The sequence below is a fragment of the Vanessa atalanta genome, chromosome 13 (assembly GCF_905147765.1).
Source record: "Vanessa atalanta chromosome 13, ilVanAtal1.2, whole genome shotgun sequence".
Classification (NCBI taxonomy): Eukaryota; Metazoa; Arthropoda; class Insecta; order Lepidoptera; family Nymphalidae; genus Vanessa; species Vanessa atalanta.
Window position 1 is genome coordinate 10,100,805 of NC_061883.1, and position 20,962 is coordinate 10,121,766.

At 38.6% G+C, this 20,962-nt stretch overlaps 2 protein-coding genes across 3 annotated transcripts; both read right to left on the bottom strand.

The window, feature by feature from the left end:
- Nucleotides 1-205: 205 nt before the first annotated feature.
- Nucleotides 206-11,861, bottom strand: LOC125068232. Its single transcript, XM_047677309.1, has 13 exons — nucleotides 11,777-11,861; nucleotides 10,740-10,888; nucleotides 10,547-10,662; nucleotides 10,211-10,355; nucleotides 9,448-9,666; nucleotides 4,569-4,704; nucleotides 4,000-4,112; nucleotides 3,403-3,600; nucleotides 3,078-3,264; nucleotides 2,782-2,897; nucleotides 2,399-2,587; nucleotides 1,066-1,170; nucleotides 206-375 (listed from the first exon to the last, which is right to left on the bottom strand). The coding sequence occupies exons 1-13, from the start codon at nucleotides 11,859-11,861 to the stop codon at nucleotides 277-279; spliced, it is 1,857 nt and encodes a 618-aa protein (XP_047533265.1). The 3' UTR covers nucleotides 206-276.
- Nucleotides 11,862-12,851: 990 nt separating this feature from the next.
- On the bottom strand, nucleotides 12,852-20,495 carry LOC125068000 (arginine-glutamic acid dipeptide repeats protein). Of its 2 annotated transcripts, XM_047676931.1 has the most exons (2): nucleotides 16,935-20,495; nucleotides 12,852-16,316 (listed from the first exon to the last, which is right to left on the bottom strand). In XM_047676931.1, the coding sequence occupies exons 1-2, from the start codon at nucleotides 20,118-20,120 to the stop codon at nucleotides 14,661-14,663; spliced, it is 4,842 nt and encodes a 1,613-aa protein (XP_047532887.1). In that variant the 5' UTR covers nucleotides 20,121-20,495; the 3' UTR covers nucleotides 12,852-14,660. The 2 variants fall into 2 exon arrangements, with proteins under 2 accessions (XP_047532887.1, XP_047532886.1); XM_047676930.1 differs by having other exon boundaries at nucleotides 12,852-20,495.
- Nucleotides 20,496-20,962: the final 467 nt, after the last annotated feature.

Sequence of the window (20,962 nt, forward strand, 5' to 3'; positions counted from 1 at the left end):
AAAGAGTAACTACTGAGTTTCTTGTTAAACGAATGTTAGTATATTAAAACACGTACGCATGGATACTTACGGGTACATACTTATTGTAAAAAATCATGATCGTGTTTTTTTTTATTGAAAAAAGTTTAAAATGAAAATTATAATTTTTAAAAATAAGTGTGTTGAGGTAGATTAATTATAATTTCATTTTTAGGTAAAAAAAAGGTTTATTTCAACAAAACTACGTGTACAAACATTTATACGAAAATATATCAAGTAAGTTAAATAAATAATAAACTATCGTATTCTAATTGTATTTAGTACTTCTATCAGTCCACAGTGTACTTTTAACATAGCGAGCTTTGTTTCTATCATAGTAAAGTCACTGAGTTCCATCTGTAAACATAAAAATAAATATTTTGACTTTGACATTTTGACTACAGCACCATACTTAAGGTCAGAAAAAGAAATATTATTCGAAGGCATTTAATATTATTATAGGCAAATATTATTTTAACTGAAACATCTGTAAGATACAGAACATGTATACGATAGGCAATTCTCAATAAAAAAATCAGACTGCCGGTGCCGTAATACGACGCAGTATGTTACTCACGATATCTATGTATTATTATCACAGTTATTGGTTTTGTTTATCTACAAATTCACTATATACGTAATTACTATTACAGAGTTCTCCGGCATAGACTTATAAACATAATATAATCATAGATACTAAAAATACTAGAATTAAAGATAATAATGTTTAAAAATAGACAATTTTACTTCTATTTATGAGTTGTCATATTCCTAAAATTCAATGCCAGAATTTACTCAAAACTTGTTGCCAGTATTACTCGCAAGCAACAGCTGCAATATCAGCTGACAGTAGTGTCAAGCGTAAGCCGAGATGCTATTTTCAGAAGCAAGTATTATTGATGACTTCGAGGAAAACCACAATCAATCGTTACGTAATTAATAATACCTTGAAATAGTTACTTTCGCCTATTAAAGGTATATCGAAAAAAATAACAGGTATTTTTATTTAAAAAAAATTATCGAAATTTATTTTCGTAAAATACGTACACCGTCAGGAGGGTCCTTCTCTCGTGGTGGAAAGCGCCCGTACATTCGCTCGCAAATTGCGCATAGACCGCACCAAGTTCTATATTTTAACGTTTGTGCATCAGACTGAAAATAAAGTCTTTGATTAACTATAGTTATGCTGTCAACTTCGACCTACTAAAAGTATGTAAAAATCTATAAATATAATATCAATACAAAACGTAACCACATATTCATACTAGTGTGGTGCATTTTATAGAAGCTAATAATAGTACTAATAATAGTAATAAGCTAATAATAGTAAAGTCAATAGTACCGCATGTCTCGCCCTAACCCTTACCGGTCGTGTCGGAATTATCATCCTATCATTATGAGTATGAGGGACTAGAGAGTGCACACTTGTTCACTTTATGTCCTGCGTTGGTTTCCTTTGAGATTGGCTACCGTGGTTGAAATCGATCAGGGCTGATGAGGAATGTTAAGCAAATATGGGAAATATGAGCGAGTTTCTACAGCGAGAAAACCTGTATATGTAACATCTTATAATCAGCCAACCAAGGCGCACTAACTATACTCTCGTTCTAAATGCCCGATCCAATCACGTCCACCACCGTAATAAACGGTATATTTCAACTTCTAAACGTCAGCAATATCAATTAGATTTTTTTTTTACAAATTCCCTTTATCTTTTTACTGGCCCGAGCCTTAACGAGGTAGAAAATAAAATGCATGTATGATAACAGTCATGTTGAATGAGAATGATATATCTGACTATGTTATGTATCATGAAACAATCACATTATTCTCGTTGTATTCTGCCTAATGTGTGCATAGATATAAAAGCAGGACAATATTAAATAGTCGTTTGTCTCCGTTTGTTTTGGATTGCCGTCTAATCGGATTATTAGAGCGGGATAATAGTACACCTGCAGGCTGCATCTCCTTGCGATCCTTGGCGATTCTCCAATGAGAATGGCCACCGCAAATAAAAAATCGGTCAGGATGACATCATCGTCTTTATATTAATCCCTAACAATAAAATGACTACCCAGGTTTCTGAAAAAACAAATATTCACTATCCTTATGTCAATAGCTCATCTATAGTTGCTTGGTGATAGGGCTTTAATAACACCACCACCTACTCACGTATATTCCACCGCCATACAGCAGTACTTAGTGAATGAGCCAATGTACAGACATAATTAAGGACATAACGTCTTCGTTCCAATAGTTGGTGGTGCATGAGCGATGTAACGAATGGTAAACATTTCTTGTAGCACCTATGTCAACGATTAGTAGTAACCTTTTACCACCAAATTATAAATTCTACGTTTAAAAATTTTGTGTTTGTAACCTCGCCCGTATCACCTCCTTCCATATGATCGTTTTTTCTATAACCCGTGTCGAGAAGAGTGAGTTTAATCTCATCAGGAATGTTTTCGTCTTCTTCGTAATCATCCCATTCCATGATGCTACCAAACTGTTTCGCTTGTTCTTGTGAAAGTATTCCACCCATCATTAGCATAAGTCCCTCTTGTAAGTTCTGAAAAAGATAAATTAACCTTGTTTAGTATTTAGTTATTTATTAATTGGCTTATTATACCTCCTTCTCAGTCCAAACTCATTACTAACTCTTTCTGTTTATATATTCAAACAGATGAAAACCAAAAGATACTTTGAGTTATCATTTTTTATTAAGCAACATAAAATAAAATACAAAATCCTTGAAAGACTTACTTTTATTGGCATCCTGTAACCTCTTTGTCTGAACTTTCTTAAGACTGTCAAGTAAAGGAGTTGTTTTGATTTTTTCAATACTACGAACCGAGCCGCATACTGCATTGGTGTTAAGGCTAAATATTTTAATATAAAAATTATGTAATACAAGTAATTCATACAAATGTAAAATGTTAACTAAATAAAACCTTTTGTGTATTACAAAAGACTACTTTGAATATTAAAGTTTGATAAATAGAAGGATTTAGATGTAGACACGATACAATACAAATGGCATATTCTTTTTCAGTTCCTACTTTCTAAAGCGTTTGAGTCGATTGGCAAGCTGAACTGAGCATTCTGTCTTGAAAACACTCTCGGTATGTGAAGCCAATCACCCAAACTGACAGCCGGTACACGTAGCTCACGTAGAAGATTCTGCATCTCTTGACAGTAGGGACGCTCAGGACGAGTACGTAATGCTTCTTCTAGCACATACCGACGCTAAAAAATTTAAATTTCGCACCTTTTATAGAAAGTTTTGTACCACTTTTGTGTTTTATAACAGAACGGAAAATCCCTTTTTTATCATTAATCAAAATCTTTATGCTATGATGAGTTGAATATATTGTAACGTCAAACCTTTGTGTCGAATTCTGTCTCGATAGCTTCTTCGTCGACCTCCCTATGTAAATACTTCAAAATATCATCATCAAGGAATGAGTCTGTCTTTCTCGCTGCACTGGCTTTGATCACCGGCAGAATAATATCATCCTCTACTGCTTGAGATATTGAGCCTCTTGAACTAGGATTTTGGGAGTCCGTAACTATACCTGCGATCTAATAAAGTGCTATTTGTTAGAAATAGGTCTAACTAGTTAAAAAGTAATAATTTATTGTATTTTAGATTATCTTTATATACAAGTCTTCCAAAAGGTCTGTATGTGATCACTCTATGCCGGATAACCTAACGATAATCAATAAAAGACTAAGGCTGATTGTCATAACAATATATATTTTTTTATTATCCATCTTGAAATATATCTCAATGGTATTATGTTACACGTGTGCTGTGGTTACTTTTCGAAGAAGTTTGCAACAGCAAGCTGTAGCAAACATTTGGTACCACATTAGAATGTACGTCATATTATAAATTAAGTTTTAACTTGTTATATTGAATTAAAAAGCATTTTTTAGAAAAAAGGGTGTCAATTTTAATGGATTTGGAGAAATTCCTACTTGCGTTTCAGGATCCTGCTGAGCTTGGGCTGCTAAACCAGCTGAGGTCAAACGATCACTACCTCCAGGTCTGCCCTTGCGCCGTCTTTTACCACGTCGTCGAACTTCACCACCTTTATAAAAAATGTATCAAACTATTTCAAAATACATATTTAGTATTTTTTCTAATAATGTACAATGACATGTATTTATTATATTTTAATATATATATATATATATATATATAGTCTGATGGATGGCTGCAAATCGTAAATAATATTAAAAATGTGTGTTATTTGAGCCAAGATAACCCAGATTAGAAAACGTAAATCTTTACGGAAGAGTGTTAGTTCAAATCCGGCTTAGCGTAATTAATAGCTTTAGCTAAAATTATGTTTGTATTTAGTGTTTGATAATAATTAATCTCGTGCTAATGCAAGAAAATCTGTAAATATCGGATGAAAATCTGCAACAGGTGTATTCACAAAATCGGATTGGAGCAGCAGGATGGAATAAACCCCCAATTTGACCCTAAAGAAATGCGAGAAAGTAACGCGATTAGGTTAGTTAATCGATCAGAAAAAAATTACCGTTCTCATCAACGTTTCCAATATTTTCATTATCATCATTAACATCCTTTTCTCCCCCAGAACGCTGGGAGGCCGGTGTTTCACTTTTCGCCTTGTTTTTAAGCGCTTTTCCTATATTTAACGCTTTAAGTTGATTCTAAAAAAATATCTAGTATCAATTGGTTTCTAATTGAATCTAATATTGAAGAAGTTAAAGAGGATTACCTCGAGCTTCTTAAAAAAATCACCACTATCGTATGCTACCGTATTTTCTTTCTTTATAAGCTTTTTTTGGATTTGAATACTAGGTAATTTAATCCTCTTCTGCTGCCCTGTGGTACCCCAAGACGTCACTGAAAACACTATATTCGACGCACCACGTTTCCTACTTTTTGGGGCATAGTTCACAACTATCCTTGTCACGTGCATCAATGTACAATCACACGGTGTCGTGGAAATAGCCATGGGAATATTTAGAGGTTTACGTTTTAAGCGTCTAGGTTTGGGTTTAGCCAAGCCATCAGCTACTTTAAAGACAGTTTTAACTTTTGACTTTTGATCATTCGGTTTTTGTTTTTTAATTTGCAATAATTTAGTTTTTGATATCAGAAATGGTAACATTTTGAAATGCGATAACGTTCGAAAGGTTTTATTTGAAATGTGTAAAAACGTACGTGACCGAAGGTTAGTGAAAGTTACACTATCTCTAACGTCAGTCGGTTATTGATTAGCACTTATCTGTCATAAAATATTAAATATCTAACACGGTCTAGTAACTCTTGGAGCAGATGATTAAGCTGTCAGGGTCATAGAGATTATTTATATTTAGCCCACTATGTAAAAACGTTGAAGCAGGATTTCCTTTATCTCCTTTGGGCTCCAGTTAAAACCAAGTTTTAGAGTCAGGACCACATTTGAAATTCATATAAGGCGGACGGGCAAATGGACCATCGGATGGTAGATGATATAACGTCTATCGACATTGAAAATTCGCTGAACCATTCCATACACCACGAACGCGCCTTCAGCCTTTGGAGCTAGGATTTTTTTTTTTTTTTTATTGCCCGGGAGGGCAAATGACTCTGCTCCACCTGATGGTAAGTGGTAGCAGAGTCCAAACGCGACGACGGCTAGTGCAGTTGGGAAAGGTGATCTGCTCTAGCCGCCCCCGCCTTGCCGGCCCGCAAGATGCCTCTTCACGCCTCGCTTGAAGGAACCCAGGTCATAAGAGGAGGGGAATACATGCGCTGGTAAAGAATTCCATGTTTTGGAAGTGCGACAAAGAAAAGAGTTGCCAAATTTCTTTGTACGCGATGGAATTGATGTCACAGTTAGGCGGTGACATCGAAAACCAGCACGCGTGGACTTGTGAAGGAAAGGGGAAGCAGGAATAAGGGAGAATAGTTCCTCTGAGCACTCGCCGTGACACATTCGATAGAAAGCGCTGAGTGCCGCTATCTCTCGACGCAATTGTAAAGGCTCGAGGGTGTTGGTGACCTTTACATCGCCAATAATGCGAACCGCACGTCGCTGCAACCGATCCAAGGCCTCCAGTAGGTACTTAGCGGAGCCATCCCAGAGGTGCGAGCAATATTCAACGCAGGACCGTACCTGTGTTTTATACAGCAGGAGCAGTTGAGCAGGCGTGAAAAAACGCCGCACCTTGTTCAGGACTCCGAGTTTACGTGAGGCTGTTTTTATAACAGCCTCGATGTGATCCTTTGGATTGAGGTCGCACCGAACGTCGATTCCCAGTATGGCGACTTTGCTATGTATCTCCAGCGTGGTGCCACAGAGGGAAAGGGGGGGGGGAAATGGTGACTTTTTCGCTGTGAGAGCGCACACCTGTGTTTTCTTGGCGTTAAACTCAACAAGATTGTCAGAGCCCCATTTGGCGATGAGTCCTAACGTCCTATCGAGCTCAACAACAAGATCCCTCCGTCTCTCCTCAGTCTCCGCCCGTCCAGCCGCTGCGCGTCCGTGGTATCCCCCGTGCACTGTACTGTCATCTGCATAGCAATGTATGTTCCCGAGAGAGAGCATATCATTGATATGCAGAAGAAAGAGCGTGGGGGATATCACAGACCCCTGGGGGACTCCAGCATTCACTACATGGGATTTTGAAGCGCAACCATCAACTAGAACGCGAAGGCTGCGCTTGTGTAGGAAGCTAGCAATCCAGGTGCAGAGCTGAACCGGCAGACCGTATGCCGGCAGCTTGGAGAGAAGACTTCTGTGCCAGACTCTGTCGAAAGCCTTGGAGATATCGAGGCTGACGGCCAACGACTCTCCACGCTTATCGATAGCTTCACCCCAGAGGTGTGTTACGTACGCTAGAAGATCACCTGTGGACCGTTTTGGTCGAAACCCGTACTGACGATCATTAATTAGACAGTGATCCTCTAGGTAATGGATCAGTTGGTTGTTTAAGATCCGTTCCATCACCTTACAAAGAACTGAGGTGATAGCTATTGGCCGATAATTTGCCGGGTCAGATCGATCCCCTATTTTGGGAACCGCTTGCACATTAGCTTCTCTCCAAGAATCCGGCACACATCCTGTAGAAAGAGACAGCTGGAACAGGCGCGTTAACACAGGAGACAGCTCCGCTGCACACTTCATCAGCACTATGGCTGGTATTCCATCGGGACCGCTAGCTTTCCGCACATCAAGTGATTGTAGCTCTGCACGTACATCACGTTGCCTGATTTTGATGTCAGGCATCGTGTAGCCACATGAAGGAATTGTTGGTGGCAGCGCACTACAATCATTGATTACGGAATTATCCGCAAAGAGTTTTGCCAGAAGATCAGCTTTCTCCTGCGGACTGTGAGCTAGCGATCCGTCCGGATACCTGAGCGGTGGCAGCGAAGGTTGGCAGAAATTGCTTTGCACAGATTTGGTCAGACGCCAGAAGCTCTCTAGGTTGTGAAATAAGGTCATGGCCAAACCGCGCAATGCGCTGTGCATCCGCTCTTGTGTATGCCTTCCTACAAGACTTGGAAGTTTTATTGTAGGTTGCTTTCAGTGAGTCAATGTTAGATGCCCCACTAACGCAGCCATTGATCCACGCGCGATAAGCCGCCTGCTTAGAAGACACAGCATCGGCACATTCGCGAGTGAACCAACGGTTACGCGTACCCTTACTGGCGAGGTCTGAGTTAGGAATGTAGTATTCCATCCCCAACAGGATCTCACTAGCAATAGCAGCGGCGCTAGCTGTCGGGTCATTCTCACTGAAGCAACGCTCCTTCCAAGGGACTGACGCATAGTAATCGCGCAAACCGTCCCAATCTGCCGACTTATAGTGCCAAATGCGACGTTTGCTTACCGTTGGTGGCGGCAGCTTGGCCTGTGGCACTTTGGTAGATATCAGGCAGTGATCCGAAGAACCAAGTGGAGCCCGAATCTCAACCTGATATTCCACCGGGTGGCTAGTCAGCAGAAGGTCCAGTAGGGAAGGCGCTTGCCCGTCAATGTCTGGGATCCTGGTGGGCTGATCAACCAACTGGGTCAAGTCATGCGTGAGAGCGAAAGCATGGGCAGTCCTTCCCGCATGGTCAGTTTTGGAGGACTTCAACCATGATTCATGGTGAGCGTTAAAGTCCCCCAAAAACACCAGTTCCGCGTTAGGAAACTGCTCTTGCGCAGCATCTGCCACCCGACTAAGATGGTCAAATAGTCGGCTTGTCTCCAAGTCACCATTGTGGGATCTGTAGAGGCACACGTAGACCCGACTCTGACGAACCAAGTCCACACGTACCACTAACAGGGAGAAGGAAGGGTCCTCCAAGCAGCGCAGACGGTGACAACAAACATCCGTCCTGACGAACAAGCATACTCCGGCTTTCGCTTTGAAGGATAATTAAGGCTTTGAAGGATAATTAAGGTAGCTGGTATCGACAGGACGGAGTATTTGAGTCTCCGTCAGAAACAACATTGCTGACCGTGCTGTCTCGAGATGGTGGTGGACAGCATTGAGGTTAGCGTGGAGTCCACGGATGTTAACGAACTCAACCTCAAACAGCGTGGGAATGGTGGGGGTGTGCACCGCTGTACGACCGTCATTTCTTTTATGCACTGTCATGGATAGGGGGAAAAAAGAGGAAGAGACGTGAAGCGAGCGATGCGTTGCCACGATAAGGACGGTCAAAGTGTGGAGCTGTGTTTCCCCAATAAGTTGCCAGAAGAGAAAATAAACCGACCCGCCGGGCGGAAGGGCCCCCGAACCCTCCCGGTAGTGGCCGCCGTGACCCCACCGTCCGGTCACCAACCGGCACGACGGTCCACACCGGGATTATGCGTGGCCTGGTGGGGCAGCCTCGCGAGCTGGTTAGGAACGCTTGGGCCCCTGTACTCTGCCACGGGCGGCCAGCGGAACAACCGTTTCTACGGGTCTCCCTGACCGGCGGGTCAATATACTTTCCTCCAGCATTGGTTCAACAGCAACATCCACCGGACCAACACTTATCGCGACAATGCGCGCTCGGGCACTGGCTGTACGCCGGCTGATCTCGAAACGCGGCTGCAAGCAGCCACTTCACGAGTGTTTCACCATGCGTACGGTGGTAACAAGCCAGGCGGATGATTGACATCCTACCACCAGATGAGCAGATGGTCGCTCAGATGTCCCTTAGTCGCCTCTTACGACACCCATGGGAGAGAGAGGGGCAGTGAATTGTATTCTTACTCCGTCACTGCACGGACAGATGTTGAGATGATGACAAGATGTTGTGTACAAGTAGTTACACTGGTTTACGTGCCTTAAGTAGTATTACTGGCGATATAATATATGAGTGGATGGTGCCTACCCAGACGGGCTTGCACAAAACCCTACTATCTAGCAAAATATATATATATATTATATTTTATCTTTTAAACGAAATAATTGTAACCTTACCTTTTTAATACTTCTCACACTAATGGGGTCTTTAGTAGTTCTTTTGGATAAAATTAGAGGTGAAGCCAACGGTGGAAGTTGTTCGCATTGACCATTCACAAGACGGTTGTGAGTGCTGCCAGATAGATTGAGCGACGGTAATGTGGACCTGTCGTTGGCGCTGGGCGTGTGTCCTGTGGTCATCTCTGAAGTCGCGTAACCATGATAGTAGAGAGTTTCCTATAATGTAATAAGTCAATTTAAATGTGTATTCTAACGTCGTGAATACTTTATTACTTGGTGGTAGGGCTTTGTGCAATCCCGTCTGGGTAGGAACCATAGACTCATCAGATATTCTACTGCCAAAAACAATACTCAGTATCAATACTCAGTACAGGCACAAGGGATATAACATCTCAGTTCCCAAGGTTGGTGGCGCATTGGCGATGTAATTTAATATTTCTTATAGTGCCATTGTCTATGGGCAGTGGTGACCACTCACCATTAGGTGGCCCTCATCGGCCAAATTATAACATTAAAAAAAATGGCTTACAGGTTCTAACTTAGTTTTTATAAATACCATACTTAAATCACACTCAGAATTTTGGTATATGGTACCACATATTTTTCAAAATCATAGGGCCATTTTAGGACCAAATGCAGTTTCAAGTGGTTTCATGTTCATTTCCAGGAGAAAAACGTTTAAAACGAACCCGAGCATCAGTAGATCTAATCTAAATGTTTCTGGTCTCATAAGACTTTATTGTAACTTATATCTACGTACCTGACTATGGCTTCTCCTCAAATCGAGAACGATAGTCGTCTTTTGATGTGGCTGGTCGGGCGTGAGGCATCTTCTCGAACCTCTGGATTTGCCGCTCGCTAAAGTCGGAGCTGGCGTAAGAGGTCGTGAATCTGTTTCCGTGTACCTGAAAAAACTTTACTTAATACAAGTATTACTTGGTATACAAAACCGTTATATGTATTTTATAGATTTAATTGGAATCAATTATACTATCTGAGTTTTCTTGAAACTATGAATTCTTGGAAAGTGTCTACACTTGGCAGAAATACAATGAACAAGAAATAGTGCTGGTGTACGTTATGCCGATCTGGGTACCTCCTAAACATATCTTCTGTGACAATATCATGTGGCGTCCTATTTTTTTCCTTTTCATTTTGATCTTGAAACTTAGTTAAGTCTTCTTGAAAGCAATGGCCCTTACCTTCGAGAAACTGAAAACAATATATATAAGGAATTAAAAATGTACCATAGATAACTATATGGTAAATTGAATGAGTAAGAATTATACCCATGCATCCTTTGCTTTTTTGACAAACTCTTTAGCAGTAGAATCAGCTGGATGGTTGCATAGAACGGAACAAGCGTTCGAGAAAGGGTTGTAAAGGCCCGCATAAGGGCGCAGCATGAACGGCGCTGGTGTCACTTCGCATCGTAGCTCTAAATTAGCCTAAGTAAACAACGAATACAAACTATAGAGTATACCTGCATTTATTGTAAATATTAGAAACATTAAATTAACACTAATTAATTTTGTTCAACGGATAATAAAGGCAAGATTTCAAAAACAATTACACAAATATACAAATATTAAGTAATTACCTACTTCTCTTCTGGTTGGTGCGTAAGCATTAGTTATTTTTGATGTATGTAACTACTTACAAATTTTTGGACAAATTAAAATCTTTGAATATAAACAACAACACCTTATTTATTGACGTACCCGAAAATGAAATATTTAGTGAATATTCAAAGAGGTTTTCTTTGTTTCAAATTTTTAGTTATAGACAGATAATCAGACCATTAGATAAAATCGAAACTTACTGTCCTATTCGTTACCTTATCCTATGTACCTACCTAAGACACTTTATCCTATTATAATTACATTAACTTAAAAGTAGATGTAGCCAGAAGCTGGATAAATAGATTTAAATTGAAAAACAGACGAACTAACGATCCAGTGGCTAAAACAAGTTAATCTCAAATGATTGCGGTTTCAAAATAAGACAAGCATCACTTAACTTTACGCGCTTAACTATGCTTGTTTATAATTCATCTCGTGCTCGGTAGTGAAGGAAAACATCTTGACATAACTTGCATGTGATGGATGTAAATCTCCGGCACGTAAATCCACCATCCCCCATTTGAGCAGTATGGTAGAAAAATCCGAAAGGAAAGGCTTTAGTCGAGCAATACGTTTACAAGCTGTTACTTTAGTATAAAATGCGGTATTACCGGTAAAAATAAAGACGCGGATGAATTCGCGTGAAGCAGCTAGTGGCGTTGTAGGTATAAATGCATACGATATGATAGTATCACACGTGGTACTCACTTTATCTGTTCCTTTTTGTTTATTCGTTGCAGACTTTTGCAGCACGCTCGCCAATAGCCCAGTGTTACTGGTTAGTCCCATGACTTCATTTTATTTCTCTTTAAGTCTGTATATCGATCAATCAATCTCTTGGTTACGTAAAATAATATCAAACTTCTGTAAGCTAAATAAATTATTATACTTTGACATTTAGATAGGTATTCAGATTTCTTCTTTTTTTATTTAATTCGAAAAATAAGTATTAATAATATGCTTGTCATGGCGATTTTTTTTGCCTAGCACATTTTCTTTAACATCCTCGCTACTGTTTTATATTCCGTAGGTACTTATCTATCTATTTTTATTTATTTAGTAAGGCAGAAAATATGCCATCGTACGTGCCGGTAAAAATCAAACTAAATCAACTCCTCACAAAGTCAATAATAGAATATAAAATGTTATATCCCTTGTTGTCATTAATATTTACCCAGAGAAACTCTTGCACACAGCCCTCTACCGTACACAGAAAATAACCTTTTTACCTAATTAAAAGTATATCTGGCTTCATATCCGCACACACTACGCAAATATTAGTGAAGGTTACCAAATGTAGTTTATTTCCTTTTCTTTTATAGGGTATTGAGATCATTTTAGGCTAAATCTGAAGACTTCTGATTAGTTTGATATCCCGGACCTTGGCATACAGCATATGTATGGGATAAGCTTATGTACTGTATATTTTGTCATAATTTTATGTACTGAATATTTTGTCTTATGACTACATAAGTTAAAATATTCAGTACATAAAATATATTAGATGAAAAACATTTGTTTCGTCGACATTACGAGAAAGTAGTTAGTATAAATAAAAAACATTTTTTAATTTTAAAAAAAAAGTTTTTCTTACCGGAATACTTGAGATTAAATCGGATTGAAACATCAAACTAACGAGGGAAATACCCAAAGAGGAATACCATTGTCTTATTCTCAAGACATTTACGACAAAAAAAATATTATATGTACTTCCAAACTTTTAACTGCATATTATAATTAGTGGTTATAACAGATAAACAACATAAGGTTTTTTTTTCACATATATTATTCAAAAAAATTTACACAAAAGCACTAAGACATCCATTTAACCTTATTGTCTAAATAAATGAAATTTTAATCCGACACTCAACCTCTTAATTAAAAGATATATTTTTTTCTAAAAATAATACTCATTCTCTTTTTAAAATCGGAAAGTAACTATGGCATTATAAACACAATACCTACCAAGCGACATTTTGAAATTTATTTAATCTAGAATAATCTATAAGTTTAATTTTATTTCATCGCTAAAGGATCTATTTATTACAAAGGGATTTATTTTACATAGTGCAATAAAGAATATTAATGTGTACAGTGGGTGAAAAATACTAATATAATTTACAAGTATCAAATCACACTTCTATTCTTTGCGACATATTTTAATTTAGATAAACAAATAATTATTGGTTTAAAACCATGTTTAATGTTTTCCTTTCACCGTTAAGTTTTTTATACATTGCAAGAGTATTTAAGTAGGTAAAAGTAGTTAATTTATCATTAAGTCAAATTGTAAGTTATTAAATAAACTACACAAATATTGCCGACATTTATAGTTCACGTGAAAATTGTGAAATATTGCGCTGGTATATTTAAAATACTTTGTACTTAATAATATTTTACGTCGGCAATAAATTTGCAGTAAAACTAATGCGTCGTAAACTAAACAGCTCTGTGTTATGACTGTTCACAGTATTAAGACATCGTTATTTTATTGTACGAGATTTCAAGTAGCCTTTCAATGGTTTGTACTTGAAAACATATTGTTTTACCTAAAACATTTCTTCTGTTATGATATAAAATATAAATAACTGCAACACATTGATACTAATATATTTTTCATTTACACGTAAGAATCAATTGAAGATCTTAATAGGTTATTAATATTCATTGAATACATAACATACATCATTAACAGTCATAACACAGTTAAATACAATAATGGAGCTCTATACGAATTAAAAAAATATATTACTATCATTAATGGTCGAATGAGCTCACAATTTACAAGGTCGACATTTACACCTTTCCAATCTATCAAAATTAGACAGCTTTAAATAAAATTTATTGCGATCTGTCAATATAAAGATGAACATTTTGAAATATAACTCGTTTTAGACTTTAAATTGATATGTTATTTGTTAGCGTTATAGTGATTGCGTACTAGAGAACTAAAATATTGTACTCGAAGCGATTCTATTAGAAAAAGTATACTTTTTGACAATATAGATAGAAAGACACATTCTCTATTTTCAAGTACACGAAAAGGCAAGTCGATTAGAAGGCAAGTCACAGACCCTACTTTTGTCTTACAAGTTCATTAACAATATAATGATTAACTATTATTATGTCATAAACATAAAAATAAAGTTTACTCTCTACATTAATTAATGTAGCAAGTGGTCCATTCGTATATTAATGAATGTTAACCAGCACCTTAAACTGTATAATTATTAAAATATAAAACAATAATTTAGACTAACAGCACTCTATGTAAAATGTGTGACTCATCTCGTTCTCTACAAATAAAATTTAATTATGACTAGTCGTTATGAAATAAATTTGAGCATGGAAACAAGCGTACTATACGACCATGCGACTATAAAAATATTATAAAAACTTAAATACTTAAGTTATAAATATAAATTACAGGTATCGTCACACGTAAAAAATAAAAACCGTTCGGTTCTAACTTGCGTAACACTAGCGCATGAACACTTTGAAGTATTTTTACAAAGGCCTCACGACTGGAGGAGCCTCACTTCACTCGATTACCACAACAGCGTCGTCGGGCGGGAGGCGTGCGGGACACTACGGTCTCGAGGCACGTGCCGCCTCTTCGAGCGCCCTCACTTTTAGCTCACGCTCGCGCTGCTGCCGGAGGAAATCTTCGTGGTGAGCCGGATGCAAGAAGCCCCTCTCACGTTCAAGCAACAATTGTCGTTGTAATTGCTCATGAGCAGCAGCTTGCTGTGCCAACTGCTCGGCGTATGGCCGGCCTAGCAGGTCAGGATGTGGCAGTGGTCTATAAGGCGTGCCTGCACCTAGGCTCAATCCCAGTGCGTCCTGTTGGGCCTGAGCGGCTTGCTGTCCAGGATGAAGGTGTAAATGCGTATGTGAATGTGCATGCGTGTGAGCATGAGTGTGTGCATGATATTCTGGATTAATTCCTGCCATTTGCAACCGTACCATCGGATCTGCAGCTAATGCTAATCTTTCAGCGGCCTCTAACTGCGCAGCTGCTACTCCGGGGTGAGGGTGGTGTGGATGATGTGATGCTCCTGATACTGGAACTGATTGTGGTGGGCCTCCTGCTCCCGCAGGTGGAATTCCAAGCCGTTCAAGCCGTTCTCTTTCCAATTGTGAAAGTGCTGCAGGGCCGTGTCCTGGCGGATATAATCCAAACTGTACAGGAATGGCTCCCTGGGGTGGTGGTGGTGGCATTCCGTATCTTCTATGCATTTCAAGCCAGTGAGGATCTAGAGCACGCGGCCCGACATTATTTTTAAGTAGTTCTTCTTTTAATCGATCGTTCAATTCACGTTCTCGTAACTCTCTTATTTCCCTGTCTCTTTTTTCTCTTTCAAGATGTTCAAGTTCTAAACGTTCTCTTGCGCCAGCGGCGCCGTACATAGAACTTAATTGATATTGTAACATCGGATCCATACAATGTCGAGGAATATTGCCTGGACTAAAACCTGCATGTGGCCGGGCATATTCTGATAATTGTCGTAATGCTGGAGTGTCGGGATATCCAGGAGGTCGAGGAAATCTGTCATATGGAGATGTTATCGTTTCAATAGCACCTCTCGAAGGTGGTTTTGTCTCAGGCTTTTCAGGAGTAGCTATTTTTCTATGAGCTTGTTGAGCAATTTTTTCTCTTTCCTCTCTATCTCTTTCGGCTTGCTTCCTAAGACGTTCTTCTCTTTTGCGAGCAAGTTTAGACTCCGGAACTGGTTTAAATATAAGATCAGTGCGGGTGCATGAATTGTAATCACCGCGATTCCAATGTCTCAAAAATATTGCAGATTGTGATCTATGACATTCGGTATCTTCAATTTTAGGTTCCGGGCTAGGGCCATGGGGTATATGCGCAGGACTCGGTATTTCCTCTTCTTCAGGTTGAGATTGTGTTTCAAGTTTTAGTTCGGGATTATCGTCTTGTAATTGTCGCTGTGGACCACGTAAATGTGGATGACCATGTGGTAATTGATGAGGCGAACCCGATCTGTTATGCGAAGATTGTAATCCAGCTGCAGCTTGAGCGTGAAGTCGTAAGCTTTCAATGGAACTTGGCCCAGGGCCAGATTGTAAGCCTAGGCTTAATCCTGGATGACCCATAGAAGGAGGTTGAATCATGAGATGATTTGGGTTCCCTGGTAGCATTTTAGGGTGATGTCTTAGAAGCATTGAGTCCGCAGGAGATAGCCGTTCTGGATGGTGAGCAAGATGATGAGAGTGATGATGCGTATGGTTATTTACGTTTACACTTGAAGAACTACTTGTTGTTTGTGACACACTAGCCGATAAGTGAAGAGGAGAACTTGAATGTGAACTGGACTTTTGCTGTGTATTTATTTTATGCTGAATCGATTGTGATGAACTACTCGATGTCGAATGAGATATAGAAAGAGTATGGTTGGTACCTCCTCCAACGTGACTGGGTTGTTTCTCTGTACTAGTGTGGACCGCACTATGGTGACTCGTTGAATGATGATGAGTCATAGTAGTTTCATGCAACTGGTGTCTTTCTGTTGCGTTTGGATTTCTTGGATCATCAGAACTTTCAGATATTTCTCTTAGTGATCTTGTCGTTACTGATGAACTAGTGCTATGATGAGCACTAAGCATAGTAGTAGATTCTATAGTTGATGGTTTTACTGGCTCATGTCTTCCTGGCGTGCTTGACGCTGGATGCATTTGCGGTATTGGGTGATGCTGCGGCAAAGGTCCATAAGGATAAGGGTAAGGCATGGAGTAACCGGGATGTGGGTGTGAATAGTAAGGATGCATGGCGTGTGCCGCTGCCGCCGCAGACAGTTGGAAAATTGAAGATGGATGAAGTAAATGGTGATGAGGATGATGAAGCGGTGAAGCAAACGGATGTGGCGGAGGTCCATGCTGTTGAGAATGAATTATAGGGCCAGACATCGTGGCTGGTATTGTAAGTGGTGTTGGATTCATTAAATTCAAAGCTGAATGTGAGACTGGAGTATGTGGTTGAACAGGAGAAGCTGAAATCTGTCTTGGCTGAGAAGGGCTCGTCAAATGCCTTGAAAAGGGGGATGTCGTAGCTGAAGGACGTGGATGGCCAGGCGTTCCATTATGACCTGGTTGACTTTTGATAGGAGTAGGTGTATGAGGACTCTTGACAGGCGGGGCAGTACTTCCTGTGTCTGATCCACTACCTTGACTCGTTGATACAGGTGTTATATGTGGTTGATGTAAGAAATCTGGTTCTTTCTTTATACTTTCTATCCTAGGTCCAAGGAAAGCACTTGGCATATTTGAACTTTCATTGTTAGGTGGTTGGCTAGGAGGTCGACTGTTATTTTCAACACTTGATTCTCTATCTCTCTCTGAACTTAAATGTTGTGCAATTGCACTTCCAATCGGATAACCAGGCACTTTCACTTCTTTGAGTGATTGCAAAGGATCCGACACATTTTGTGTGGATAAATTAGCAGGCATATTATCGGGAACTTCCTGTTTAATTTTAAGATCTTGCGGCATTGATGGATCATTTTGGTTGGACTGTTGAGAAATCAAATTTGTAGCAGAATGACTATGGGATGGAGGAACTTGTTGCATTAACGGTGGCAGAGCAGTTGGCTTTTCTAAGCCTGGATGTCCTGGGTGACCATATAATGATGCTGGCATAAAACCATAAGGCCCAACATTAGATCCACTCCCAACAGATATAAGAGGGCCTGGAGGCAAAAGCCCTGTCATGGATGGCTGGCTATGGGGAGGTGGCATATTTTGACCAGATACTGTATTGGATGCCTCAGTTGATCTAACACCAAGATTTTCTGGTCTTGGTGGTTGAAACAATGGTTGTCTTAAATTATTATTTTGACTATCATGCTTTGACATTGGCTGTGTTTTTAAATCAGTGGGTTGTTTTTCTTCAGCATCTGATTCTTGAGATTTCATTTCTTGTGCATTAGCAGGGGAAATGGGTTCTGTATTTGTAGTAACTGGATGTTCCATATGTGGTGGTGAAGAGGCGCGCGTATTTGTTGGTGAAGGACTAATCCTTTGCATAGAATCTAAACGGGGCGTACTAGGTGAATCTACTTTGTTGGCAGTAGATATAGTTGCAGTGAATATTTCAGGAGTATTTTGATTTTTCATATCATTAGTTTCATCTCTGGGTTCCAACTTGATCACGGTTTTTAATGGGTTCATATGAGGATTATGTTTATTAGGATCACTGTTAAAATTGATACTGGATGGATATGAAAATGGTGGCATTCCACTTGCAAAATCTTTTGTATTCCTTATAATTGAATTATCTTTGGATAATGCTGGATTGAAAATATTACTTGGGACTCCTTCAATTTTAATGTTATGATTAAGTTTTGGATTATACATGTGATTGTCTTTGACAAAATAGTTTGTGTTTTCTAAGTTTAATGGTTTGCTAGATTGACTTAAAGCATGTCCTGAAAAATTGTGAGCGAGTGGATCTTTTTGACATTCTTCTTTTTGCAAATTAAGCGTTTGTTCTTCCATATCAATTTCTTCTTTTATTTTAATTTTTTCCATAACTTCTGCAGACATTGGTGTTACCTTAGGTATTATAAGTTCCGTTTTAGGGAATAAAGGATGTGTTCTTTGATCCATATTTTCCAGGTTTTTATTAGAATCAGTTTTTAAGTCCAAAGCAGTTCTATCATCCTTTTCAGGCACTGCTTTATAAAGTGGAGGTAAAAGATCTTTTTCCATTTTAATAGTAGATTCAGAATTAATTTCTGATTTAATTTGTGTTTCCATAGGCTTTTGAGGCTGATCTGGTTCAGTTTCTTTATTTTGATCAGGACTTTCTTTGTCAGTTTTATTAAAACTAAAGTCACATGCTTCTACCTCTGGTTCAGCAGTTTCTGTTTCGTCCATCGCTGGAAAACTATCATTAGTTAAGCTTTCTGATGGACTTTCTGGTGGTTCAGCAGCTTTCTTCTTTTTCATTTGTACATCACCATCCATAATCCCCTCAGGTTTTGTATCGTCAGGCAGTCGTTTCTTAACTTTTGACACGTCAACTTTACCATTTGGTACTTTCTTTTTAATTTCTTTACTAACAGGTGAAGCCAATACCTTCTCTTGAATATTATTATTTGTACTCTGTGTAGTTTGTTTAGTAGGTTTTTTAGACTTTGAGTCATTATCACTTTCGTCCTGAACTTTCTTTCCATTTGGAGTAGTTTGTTCTTTTGATTTATTTCTAGTCCTCATTCTGCTAGGTGAATCTTCTGGATTATCAACCCTACCATTGTCAACTTTGGCAAGATCACCTACTGCTTCTCTAGAGTCGCTATCATCTTCAGAATTCTCATCTTCTGTAACTGAACTCATTTCCCCTGACTCTTTAGGAATAGGAGATGGTCGAGAACCATTTGTATCAGGCACAGTAGGCGTAGCTTCAGGTGTTTGTTCCTTAGGTGTACCTGCACGGGAATTTCGTGTATTTCGAACACGTCTCAATGATGCTTGGCGACGTCTTCTATGAGGTCTGTTGCTGCTAGCACCTGGTGTCTTTTTCCACAAATAGTAAAACTCAACTAATTCAGCAGTATCCTTATGTGGAAGTAAATCTTTTTTAATCTTAAAGAAATTTTTACCAAATTGACGAATACCTTTAACAAATCGTTTGGTTTCTTCCTCTGTCCATTTTTTTTCAATTCCTTTAGGGACGGGACATTTAACAAGAGCTTGAAGTGCCCTACCAGGATCGTAACCTGAATCATGTAGGACGTCTAAAGCATTAATAGTAGTATCATCACGACTCGCTGCTACGCAGCCATCATCAGGAGAACCTCCATCACACATACCTGCAAACGCTGCCATAGAGCGTGCAGCCCTCAAGTACATAACCAGATCCCTGTCTGTAGCCTGAGCTGGCAACCATCTCAACTCTTCTCCACCAGAACACGGTTCGTCAGGACCGAGAGGACCGTTTGTACGTATATCAGGAAGACAAGCGTAAATATCTTTATCTTTTACAGGTTGAGTTGGTGTCACTTGAACATCCCCTTGATTTTGGGCCATGGTATTGGTAATTATTATTTACACTGGGTTATATTCTCTCACTCACATAATATAAACACTTAAACGTTTACATAGTGTTTTGTGTAAATATTATATTAACACACAATATAGTTCAACTTTAGAAGTATCATTGATGGTTCGTAAAACAGTAAGTATGCCAATATACATAATTATTACTCCTAATGGCCACCATTACAGGATGCATTGTACTTCAATTTATTGACACTTACGATACACATTTATAACAAGAATGAAAGTCACTTATTCACTTCATAAAAATACTTGCAAATTTTTAGTTCTTTCTTATAATTCACCAATAATTTAGCAAATGCTATCTACATGCTACCCTTTTGTTTAGCTTCACCTTTCTTTGGCTCTTACCATAGACAAATTAATATCTATAAAATGGCTGCCACGATATAACTTTTTCGTATAAGTTCCATTGTACATTGCTGTTTTTCTAAAAGCTATTTATTTTTGTGATCCATTCATTACGTATTCGCTTTCTTTGAAATAACGTTTACAAAATAACATTTTTCCTGACTTATTTTAAATATAAATAAAATATGCATTAGATTAGTTATGATTTTTTCATGATAGTTGTATTTCTAAATAGAATCAAAATTCATTATTACGTAGAATGAAACATTTTTAATAAAATATTGGATCTGAAAATATTTTTTTATGAATATTTGCTTCGTTTAATTTTACTATTTAATTGTTTGATATTAATAATAAATATCAATATTTAGAAAATGCTGTTGAAAGTTTGTTTCATTTCCATCTAAATTTATGCTCTATGGCTCTTTGGTCCGATTGAGAGTTTTTATTGATTACTATCT